The following is an 11,648-nucleotide window of genomic DNA, read 5'->3' on the forward strand; positions in this document are numbered from 1 at the left end:
TATTCCAGTGCCTCACCATCCTCACTGTGAAGAACTTCTTCCTTATATCTAATCTAAACTTCCCCTGTTTAAGTTTAAAGCCACTACCCCTTGTCCTACCACTAGAGTCCCTAATGAAGAATCCCTCCCCAGCATCCTGTGAGGCCCCCTTCAGATACTGGAAAGCTGCTATAAGGTCTCCACGCTGCCTTCTCTTTTCCAGGCTGAACAGCCCCAACTTTCTCAGCCTGTCTTCATACGGGAGGTGCTCCAGTCCTCTTATCATCCTCGTGGCCCTCCTCTGGACTTGCTCCAGCAGCTCCATGTCCTTTTTATGTTGAGGACACCAGAACTGGTCACAATACTCCAAGTGAGGTCTCACAAGAGCAGAGTAGAGGGGCAGGATCACCTCCTTTGACCTGCTGGTCATGCTTAATTAAGACAAGCTGGCCTGTTTTATTTGTTTATTTTTATGTACATTCAAATTACTGAAATATTCACTAATACATTCAAATAACAGCTAAATGGGACAGCTTCTATTTAGATGATCCTTTTGGTAACATCTTAAAGGGAAATGTGCAATAGTTGTTATTGTTGCCTCCAATTTCAAAACTGAATTTGCCGATACTTTTAATGTTAGTAAACCTTTGCAAATAACACTTCATTATTAGTGGTAGAAAAAGAGTAGTCTAGGATGCGAAGTTAAAACTGTTTTATGAGGGTGTCTTTTTACTTGTGAGGTCTTCACAAGTTAGATCTTTATTATATGCTTATCTTGCAATAATTCCAGTATGAAGTGATGAACTCTAAAGTTTGTTGTTATGAAAATTAAACGAAAAACATGGAAAATACACATGCTTATATACCACAGTTCAAATCTACACATCTGGATACCAATATTTAGGCTACGTATCTGTATTTTTACTTAATAAGAGTGAATTTATTTTACAAAAATGCTATATCTCTTTACTTCTTGATTATTTTAGGCTGGCCTATAGAGGATACCCAGTCTTGGAGCGGGGAGGAGAGGACATGGTCAAAAAAAAGACACTTTTAGTTACCTGAAATGTAGAGGAATAGTAGAATAATTTAAAGGAATAGTAGAGTAATTAATTATGAAGTCCGTACTTAAGAAGCTGTGGGTGGATTTCTTGAAGTTTTAAGAACTTTTGCAGGCACATGTCCAGAGAGAATGCAAACAGCTGACTTCGTAATAAAAAGTGCTCTGTCATTCATTGTGTCCTTCAGGAAGTAGCAGTCACTTGCTAACTATCAGAAATAAGCCTTATATACAAAACACTTTTCTAGTTATAGTGGCCTCAGCTATGAGGCTGAGTTGTGTTCACTGTCCACTGGTTTATTTTAAACTGATATCGCAAACAAGTGCTGAATTCCTGCTTCAGATGGGAATGCGTGCTTGGTGGACCTTTTGCCATTCTAAAAATATTCTGCTATCAGAGTGAAACTTTTTACTAAAAATTTAATATGTAAATATCCTTTGCTTTTACTGATAGATAATGAAGACCCATTTTGTTTCATGTGAGACTAAGTCGGTAGATTTTGTAGTCTATGAGGGAGTTACATAAAATCAGGAATCCCAACTGTATTTTTTTCTTTTACTATGTTAGGCCTGTGTTTTTAGAGCCATTCTTGTAAAGGTAAATGTGCAATGGCGTCAAACCTTCAGCATGCTTTTGTTCTGGAGATTGACAGAAGGCAATTAATGGTATACATTCAAGCTGTATACGGCTTCTCAAGCAGTGAAATTTTAGTGGTTTGTGACTTAGTTCTGTCTTAGACACCTTATTTTCCATTCTTGCTGCTGCTTAGATACAGAAAGTTATTTATACACTTAGCTGGGAAAAACCATGCAACTAGAATCCTGTCAGTCAAAATGAAGCTGATACGGTGATGATATTTTCATATTCAATCTGTATTTTCTGCTTTGGTTTTGTATTATAAAAGTGCCTTTCAATGCCAGTGATACACGATCTTTGATGATGGCTGTTTCAAGGAAGACTTAATTGATTAGCTGTAATTACATTCTGCAAATAAACACATCATGACTTGCACACCTTTATTTTCAACATAAGGCTAGTCAGTATCTCCATATTAGAAACTAACTTTGGCTCTTGTTAGGAAGGGTTTTTTAATCAGTGCATACGTATTTACATTCTATAGCAGTGGTGATGTGAGAGGGTTTGGGTTTTTTTATCTATAATTTTAGCTTGAGATTGCAGTTTCAGATATCAAGATTCCTAGCGGTCATAGTAATGTCTTTTGTAAAATACCTATGTTTGTGATCTTAAAACATTTTAATTTTACTGATATTTAATGTTTACAGAAATCAGTGGAAATAGCGTGGGTTTGGCTGGAATTGATTTTAGAAAGATACATACATTCTTGCATGTTATTACCCAGCATGGGGTACACGAAATATTGTGACAGCACCAAGCCTCATGAGACCCCTCTAGCAAGGAAAAGAGTGTGATTAATAGGTAAGCAAGGCAGCCTCAAAACCAAAGCATAATAGGCAACCTTGAAGGGTTTCGGTTTACTGAGAAATCAGACGTATCAGGCAAAACAGCCATGCAAACATAGAAACAGAAACTTCAAGTATGTGTGATGTTGACTGTAGGAAGATGAGAAAATGAAGCTATAGGATTTTTTATTTTATCATTGAGGGAAGTGAAGTGAAAAAAGAGTTTCTTTCAGTAAAGACTGAAATGGAAACTCTGACAGTTGAGTGCTCTTGATTGCACACAGCGCACAAATGTAGAAAGATTTATTTCATTTTATCTTATTTTAAACTTAAACCAGAAAGGAGGACTCGTGTAGCTGAGAACTTGTGAATTTTACCTTGGGGACATTAATGATTCCCTAACTGAGACAGTGCTGTTCACGTTGAGTGATTCTAGCATGCCATACACAGTTGCAGGTACAAATCTATCCCCATCTTACAAATTCGTGGCAGCTGAACTAGCAGGAAAAGAATGAAAACAATGAGAACCACTGATACAGAACTAGTGTACTAACACAAGTTGGAAATCCAGGAAGACACACGGAGGTAGTTTGACATTGCAGGCGTTGTGGTCCACTGCTATTATGAATCACAGAAAGAAACGGGAATGATAAAAATGCCCTAAGTGGTACACTGGCATGTTGTCCTGTGCGGTGAGGAAAGGAGCAAGGTGCAGTATTCTTGCAGCAAAGAAGGTCATGAGGAAGGGACTATTTTGCAGTGATACAAGTTCTGAAAGTTCTCAAATTATACATTCCATAGGGAGGAGTTGCCAGGAGTGCAACTATATGGCTGTAACTATGTTATTAGAAGAAAGTCTATCTTAAAACTGGCTTACAACCAGAGTTAGCTTCAATCCAAAACTAACCTTGTTGGTAAAAAGCAGTATTTGGATGGAAGAGCGAGTTGATGATATGCAATGTGAACAATTTGGAAATCAGTTTTTCAGTAGGCAAATAAAGACTGTTGATTCAGTAATTCACACAACCAGGGGAGTATATATGTTGCTTGTTACAGACTCTCACAGAGTGAATAAGTTCACTATACCAGGACATGAGACTATCTTCAATAACAAAAGGGAAGGGAAAAGTAATTATTGAGATCACATCTTCACTGTTCTAACAGTAATGGAACATATGCCCATAAAAAATTCTACTATCAGGCCGGCATCTTTAAAGGGAGACTTTGGGCAACCCTAGATAATACTGAAAAAGGGAAAAGTTTGGCAGGCAGCTGTTGTTTAAGAGGAATATAGAGATACAACTGCTGATTGCAGGAAAGAACAGGAAGCAGACACTGGGATTTATGTCTGCATATCATTTGATATATTCATTCAGCTGCAGCATCTTTTAAGATAATCTACTTGTTAAATGACATGTCTAGTTTTAGCACAGTAAGTGAGGAGTACTTAGCAGGTATTTTTTCATGATGTACAGCCTCTGCATAACAGTAGCAGTTCCAACTGAAGCAGGATACTTGTCTTGGAATTAGAAAAGGTTAAGTCAGGTGAATCTTTCTTCTTTTGGTGTAACTAGCTACTCTTTGAATACAGAGCTGTATGGCACCAATGACAGTCAATTTCAGGAGCTCCGTTGGAAACTGAACTGACCACGTAATTTTGGTGAAAATAAGGACTCTTCAAAATGCTTTATACTTTATGTTTCAATGATAAGAATACAGAAAATTCCTAAGTGTAGGAAGTGACATAACTGAAATGATGAGAAACAACATGGTCAATCATTTTGTGCCAAAAGGAGTACAGCAAATAAAATACTCTTTAAAACTGAAAGATAACACTTAAATTGTTTTCTCAAAGGAAATAAGGGATAAATTTTTGCTGCTTCAAAATCAATTTTGTGGGCCATGAAGATAGTGGCCTATGAGATTAGGCATATCCTCTTGGACACACAGAGGTGGGCTTGATCAAGCATAACTTGCCACCTTTGCACAAATGAAAAAAGAAGACAACAGGCAGCTTGCGGCTGCTGATGTGGCAGTAATACAGAGAAAAGTGGAGGCAGCAGCGAGGCAAGAGGAGCAGGCAAGAAATGCAAATACAGGACGCTAGACGTAATTCATCTCACCCAGAGCATTCCTGAAGTACAAACATTATTCTCTGAAATTCAAACGCACAAAGAGGCTTATATCATTAGAGAGCCTTTTTTTTGTTTTCCTCATTTATTTAATTTTTTTTCCATTTTTTCTTTTTCCTTCCCTTCTTGCCCCCCCTTGCACAAGAACACATAATTTATAATGAAAATTAATTATTCTGTGGTGGCATACTTATGCGTGTTCAGTTATTTTGCTTATAATTTCAGCCATCAGCAGGAGCACTTTCATTTTCAGTGCTATCAGTATTGAAACCTCTACTCTGGCAGGCTTTCTTCAGTTGAGTTGCTCTGTCAAGCCTTATGCGGGAGCAAATAGGATCCACCCTTAGGCTCTCAGAAAGACAATGCATAATGAAGGATGACTACTGGTGAATATATCACTCCTACACTTTAATTTGGAAAGCCAGCAGAATCTCACTGGGAACAGGCATCTTCCTGACAGGTTTCACAATCAGCCTCTGTAGGCTGATCATACAAAAGCAAGGGCTGTCCCTTGGGGCCTCCCTGCTGGTCTAGAACCAAAAGCTGGCTTACCAGCCTTTCAAATAAGGCATTCTGTCTATTTTCCACAACAGGGATGTATATAACATTTGTACTTGCGTAAACAAGGTTCTTATAATTCCCAGGTCATATACAAAAGTTCAGGCTGTTCTGATGTTGAGCTTGCAGTGTACTTGCACCCCAAGGTAACCTTAGCTCAGAATTTATGTATGTTTATAAGGAACTGAAAATAAAATCTTAGGACAGATGTATGGCTAGAATATATTTGTATTTCCATTTTCCATTTCATAGAACATCCACTTTTGCATGTAAGAGTGGGTATTAAAAAGACATTTCTACATAGGTTTTTCAGGCCACTTCCAATGGTAGTATAACAATACTGCATCTTGCATATAAATTGTAGAACAAGATAAATACTACAGTAGACAGGATTTCTACCTCTTCTGCATTGTTTCTGCTTTGTGGGACTCCTAATTTTTGACAGAGGATTGCAAACTTACTTCAGTTTCCTGTTCCTGATTTTCGTTCTTTAAAAAAAAAAACTGAAACAATAAGCTTTCTGCAAAGCATGTAATATGCTCTAATCGTTGCTCCATGCAGTAGAATGCATGTAACAGGCTACTGCTTTTGTATTTTTAGGTCAGAAATCTTTTATTCAAATGGACTTCGGTATTCTTCTTTTATTGTTATCAAGACAATGACAAGATATCATTTTCTTCAACTATAATATATTTTCTGCTTGCATGAGTGCATTTCCCCTCCCCCCCCCTTTTTTTTTTTTAATTTGTCTTTTCCTGGAAAAAAAGAATATTCCTTATCATAGTTGAATCACTGGAATAACTAGATGGCAATTTCATTCTGAAGTATTTGAGGAAAAATTGCTATTTCAACCTTTGATAGAAGTAGCTATGTCTGAAGCAAAATTTCTTTTCTCCTTGCTATACAATGTAATAGCAGTACAATATTGTATCACTAGCATTATGGTTAAGATGAAATGTGATCATAAATAATGGATTTGGTTTGTGTTCAGTTTTAAGAACCTCTGTGTGCTCATTCAGCAGGGTTCATTTTAATGGGTTCACCTTGATCAGGTGAAGATTGCTATGGATAGGTACAGAAAATGTAAAACTGTTTAAGATAACTGTGAAAATTAGCATCTCCTCTACTAACATGCATGTTCATGGTACCTTTCTAAAAGACTGCATAACTAAAAACTGTGTTTGAACTAACTTTATAGTGTATACATTTCAGTTAATATGTACTTCATCTACAGTATGCAATGTGCTACATCTCATTCGGGAGCTTAGAGATTGTCATCCAAGTCTCATGTCCTCAAATATATAGCTACAAATATTAAACTAATAGGGTAATATTTTCAATGTGAAAGTGACTTTTGGATATAGTCTAGAATTTACAAATTCATTAAAAGAAAAGCAGGTGATATTTTTAAATTGCTTCTGGAACTGAACTATTTAAGTTTCAGAATAAAACTCTGCATGCACTTATCTTGTGTGTTGTTTCACAGCCTTAAAAATATAACTTTGTGTATCTGGCAACTTTTCTGCTCAGTGCTCAGGTTTAATATGGTATGCTTTAACAACAGATGCTGCCTACTCGCACAGCATTCACATGAAAATATGAAGAACACATCATGTGCAAACTGGCACAAAAAAACCCTTTAGAAACCCTTCCCATCTTGTTCTGATGAAGTTTAAATAATTGTTCTGCCCATACTGAGTATTGAACAGGAAAAGACAGAAACAAGAGAAATGAGATAAGCGTTCTTTGCTTTCAAATTTTTTACAGTTCATTAAAATAGCTTCAAAATTAATTGTACATCACTGTTATAGGAAGACTAATTATTGTGTTTATTGTTTAGATGAATTCTGGTTCTCAGATGGGTCCTTATCTGATAAAGCCAAATTCAATGATCCTGGCCTGATGCCCCTGCCAGACACTGCCACAGGGCTAGACTGGTCTCACCTGGTAGATGCTGCACGAGCGTTTGAAGGTAACAGGAAAATTTGAATAAAGATTAATGTTCAGTACACAATGATTTTTTTTTTTTTATGTATAGCCACATTCTGAATTACAAAAATTCGGTGTTTGCCTCCGTAGCCTTTGAGTTCTTTTGGCAGTATTGCTATTCAGTGTGGAAGATTGTCACTGGAAATTTGGGGTTTCGTGATACTTTCAGTATCTATATTAATACAATTCATCCATTTACAGGCCTAAATTCCTTCTGTAATCAACTGGATAAATCAGGTGAAGGAGACATTCAAAGCATTTAATTTAGGTGTTTAAAATGAAACTGGAAGTAATACTTCCCTTAGTTTATTGTGTTGTGTTTATCAACTTTTATTTGTAGTCCAGATGATGTTGCAGTCCCTCTCAGTTTGCATTATAAGCCCTTGAAAAACAGCAAAAATGTACACTATATTTTCCAGTAGCAGAACTTGGGGTGCAAGGTATAGACCAAGGTTATTCAATTATTAAATTATAAGACTAGGTTAACTAAGAAAAAATCTCATTTGCTTCTCTGAGAGCTAAACCTACACATAATGTATAAACACAGAAAGGTGGATGTTGGTTTGAGAGTATATATGAATATATACAGTTGAATGTGTGCATTTTGTTGTTTCTGAGGAGTGTTGTGGTTAGGTCACTGTGCTGTCCTAGAATTTCTGACATTTCTTAACTGGTGTTACTCTCTTTAGTGAACATATGGGAAGTCAGAGGTATCTGTGGATAAGGCTGACAGTACCACAGTCGTCATTATGTAAGATATAGTCTTAACTTTGGGAGGAGAACTGGTTGTGAAGTTAGTGGTGAGATGTACTTCTGTTTTTTTAGCTAAAAGCAACCATGGGAAGAATCAGTTTTCTAGTAACAAATTCCTTCCTTCCCTAAGTATGAAGTGATGAAATTTGAATTTGATCAAAAGTTGTTCAGAACTACTTACTGTATTAATTTAAATAGCATTGTTAAAAACCCAAACCATCAGTAATGATCAGCAGTCTACAGTACTGCATTGTTTCTTAACCTGATTAACTGTATGTGCATTCATTACTATTCAGTATTACCTAAACACGCCTGTTGTAGCAGGCAGGAAGTACTGTAATGCTGAGTATCTGACAGCCGTTCCCATGCATTTCTATGTTTGATTGCTCAGGGAATATGCTGCTATTTGTTATTGATATCTTAACTGAAAATAAATTTGGATCAGAAAATGACTAACTGTAACTGTAACTTTGTACTTGAAGAATATTTTTCAATGTTAGTAAAAATTTGGAGGTCAGCTGACTAAAGGGTCATTCTGTACCAGTTATGCTCCTGTATTTTATCTTTCTTTGAAAACTTCAATAGATTTTCATTATTTTTACTACTTACTATTGTAATGAAAATAATTTCACTTTGGTAAGTGTTATGTGCATGTAATTACCGTTTGAATTTGAGAGAGAGGTAGAAAAACGTAACTATCCACAGTGCCCTGTCCTAGGGATGAGGAGTATTCACTTGATGCATTTTAACTGGAAAAATCTTAGATATATCCATAGATAATGCTGAAGAACTGATGGTCTGAGTCCAAGATAGAAACTTTTTATTGTTTGTTGGTTGTTTTGTTGTTTGTTTGTTTGTTTTATTATTTTAAGAATTTGAGTAGTAAATAATAATCTAGTTTTGTATGATGGAATGTAATCGTTTTCTGTTTAGGACTTTGCAGTAGAAACATCTGTATATGTCAGAGGATTTATAAATTTTTTTTACTAAGTTCACAGTACTGCAATTTGATTTTTTACAAGAAATTGAATTTTTAAGCCGTTGTTCAACTTTATCTTATGTCTTGCAATTTGAATGTCATTTAAAAAGAATAACTGATAGGAATGTGTGAAATGGGATCATATTTATATAGGACAGTCTCAAAAAAAATCCCAAATAAACACCCTTCACCCCCCTGAACCTTCAATAAAAAAGAACACAAACCGGATGACAGAATCTTTTTAATACTGATTGAAGAAGTTAATGTTAGAGTTGTTCTCTAGTTTGGCTTTACCAACCTGGTATTTCAAAGCTGTGTTCTGTTCTGTTCTAGAACCCGGATACAAGATTTTGTACAAGGTCTTTTTTTAATACCAATTAATTAGAATTACCAATCTGATTCAAATGTCAGGAAATTTCTCCTGTGATCTCTCTAGATTGTCTATTGACAACTTCGATATTTTGGTCAGTTCAACATCCATAACGTGGGCCTCGGTCCTTCCTCCGTCTGTCTTAAAATGTTTTTAGGTGCTTGTAATATTGATTTGAATTGGATTAAGAATTAATCCAATTAATTCTTAATATAGTGGCAAGATATTTGCTACCATTATCTGTACTCAGAGTTTAGTCATGGGTATAACAAGAACACCAGTCTCATTTTTTAGCTACCCTGCCCTTCCCCCAAATTAGCAGTTGATGGTTGTTTATTAGTTAGTATTAGCTTTTATCTGAATTGGAGCCTTGGTTCTATGTAGAACAGTAGTTTTTAAACTGTGGTCCATGAGGGTGGAGTAAGCCAGTACTTCTTATTTTTTAATTGAAAGTGTGATGATAATGCTTTTCACTTTGTGAGCATGTAATTTTCACTACTTTTGCTTGGCAAGAACTTTTGTGGGAAGCTGAATATTTACTTCAAACTTTTCCTGAAAATCCTCTGTTATTCTTAAGGCAGGTCTTCACAGTGGTGAGCTGTGCAGGCGTTAACTCCACAGGTTCCAGAATCTGCATCAGTAAGGAGTTTTGCTTGAGCTGTGTCCGTTGAGGGTCAGTGTCCATAAGCTAGAACACAGTGCAATGTTATTTTAAGTCTTTCCTTCACAGGACATAGTGTTCGATATTTATCCAGAGGTCATCTTGAGCATGCATGTAGTCAGTAGCAAGGGGTAGCCTTCCATTTCTTTCATGCATGGATAGGATACTTAAAGTTCCCTTCTCTTCTTTTGGTGGGAGAAGCAGAGAGGCAGTAACCAGGGAGCAGCTGACATGCTGGAAGTACACTGTTGTCATATTTTTATATCCATCCCTGAAGCAAACACTAAAAAACTGATAGAACTGGATATGACTGTACAGCAAAAGAGGTAGGGGGTGAGGGGGGACATTTGTAGTGAAAAATGAGAAGTTAAAGAAGCAAAAAAAGAAGCAAGCATGTTGAACTGAGTAAAGATACGGGGATTTACAGAATAAATTGGAATGCCAAATTAGAAAAAGGAGAACAAAAAAAATCTCAGAGAAGAATACGGGAGAGAATGCATTTTTTTTAATTATCTTTTTGTATTATCCTTCCAGTAGATCTCCAGGTTAGGGGAAAAGGACTGGCTTTCAACGTGTATTATGTTGCTGGTGGCTAATTTTGGATCTTTTTGATGTTTTGGGGAACAAAAGGAGAAGCAACAGATACAGTCCCGTATCTGTTACTGTCATTATAGAAGAGAATTGACACAAATATAAATATGGTTTATTATTATGAATAGAACTTTTTACTATTTGTGCCGCCTTAAACCAGATTTATTGTGCTTTAAAAAAAGCTGGTTAGTGTTTATTAAATCATACTGTGGACATTAACAGCCCTCTGATGTCTCTGAGTTCAATAAAAAAGGTGGTTTCAACTTCTGACTTTTTATCCAGGCTATTTTTATGAATGTCTGCTAGTGCCAATCAGAATGCAGTGTTTCTTACTGCCAATTTATCTTGCAGAAACATCTGTGCTACTATAATTAATATTATTTTAATATTTCAATTTAAAATCTTTATAGCTTAATGCAAGTAATGCTACACATGACATAATGAGAAAGAAGTGAAGCATTCAACAAGACAGATAATTATTTTAATCAAATTTGTATGTTAAACTGCTAGAAAAAATAAAAAGATAAAATATTTTGTTAACATTTGGTCATTTCTAGTGCATGCATGTGTAACTTTTTGCTTCAGTGCAGATGTCAGTGTATGTTTGTGGATAGACTTTGCCTTAATAATGAGAGATCAGCTTTATGCACTGTATTCATTTTAGCCTTTTCTGTTTTCCAGTACATCAAAATTGTCTGAAGTTTTTTTCTGTTCTCTCTTAGTAGTCTGGAACAATGAAAATCCAGATTCAAATTCCTTCTGATTAAAACTGTACAATTCTATTATTTTAAAGTGAGACATGAATTTTATGAGACAAGTCAACTGGTGCTTAAAGTTTTACTATAAACACCGATATGTTTTTGTAAATACTTTTCTGTGCATGGGTCCTATGTGGGGTTTGGAAAAGATGTCCCAGATGAAAATGAGAGCTCTGAGATTTACATGTATTTTCTTCTATTCAGTATGCACACATCACTTGAACTGAATAGGAGGTGTCCCTGTGGTTTGGAAGAAACAGAAATTACAGTATCATAGTCAGAAATACACTTGATTTGAAACATTAACTGTCAGTGGAAGGTAGCTTTGATTTCATTTTCATGAATATAGAGTCAAGCCAATTCTGTTAAAAACAAATAAACCAAAAATCAGCAGGA

General features: G+C 35.8%; 1 protein-coding gene across 1 annotated transcript in view; it reads left to right on the plus strand.

Annotated features, from left to right (window-relative positions):
• SIPA1L2 (signal-induced proliferation-associated 1 like 2) overlaps nt 1–11,648 on the plus strand; it is an 83,632-nt gene that overhangs the window by 65,853 nt on the left and 6,131 nt on the right. The window contains exon 17 of the mRNA XM_010010699.1: nt 6,992–7,123. Within this exon, the coding sequence (XP_010009001.1) occupies nt 6,992–7,123 (132 nt within the window). The remainder of the gene's footprint in view (nt 1–6,991; nt 7,124–11,648) is intronic.

Source organism: Nestor notabilis, unplaced genomic scaffold (assembly GCF_000696875.1).
Source record: "Nestor notabilis isolate BGI_N333 unplaced genomic scaffold, ASM69687v1 scaffold1783, whole genome shotgun sequence".
Lineage (NCBI taxonomy): Eukaryota > Metazoa > Chordata > Aves > Psittaciformes > Psittacidae > Nestor > Nestor notabilis.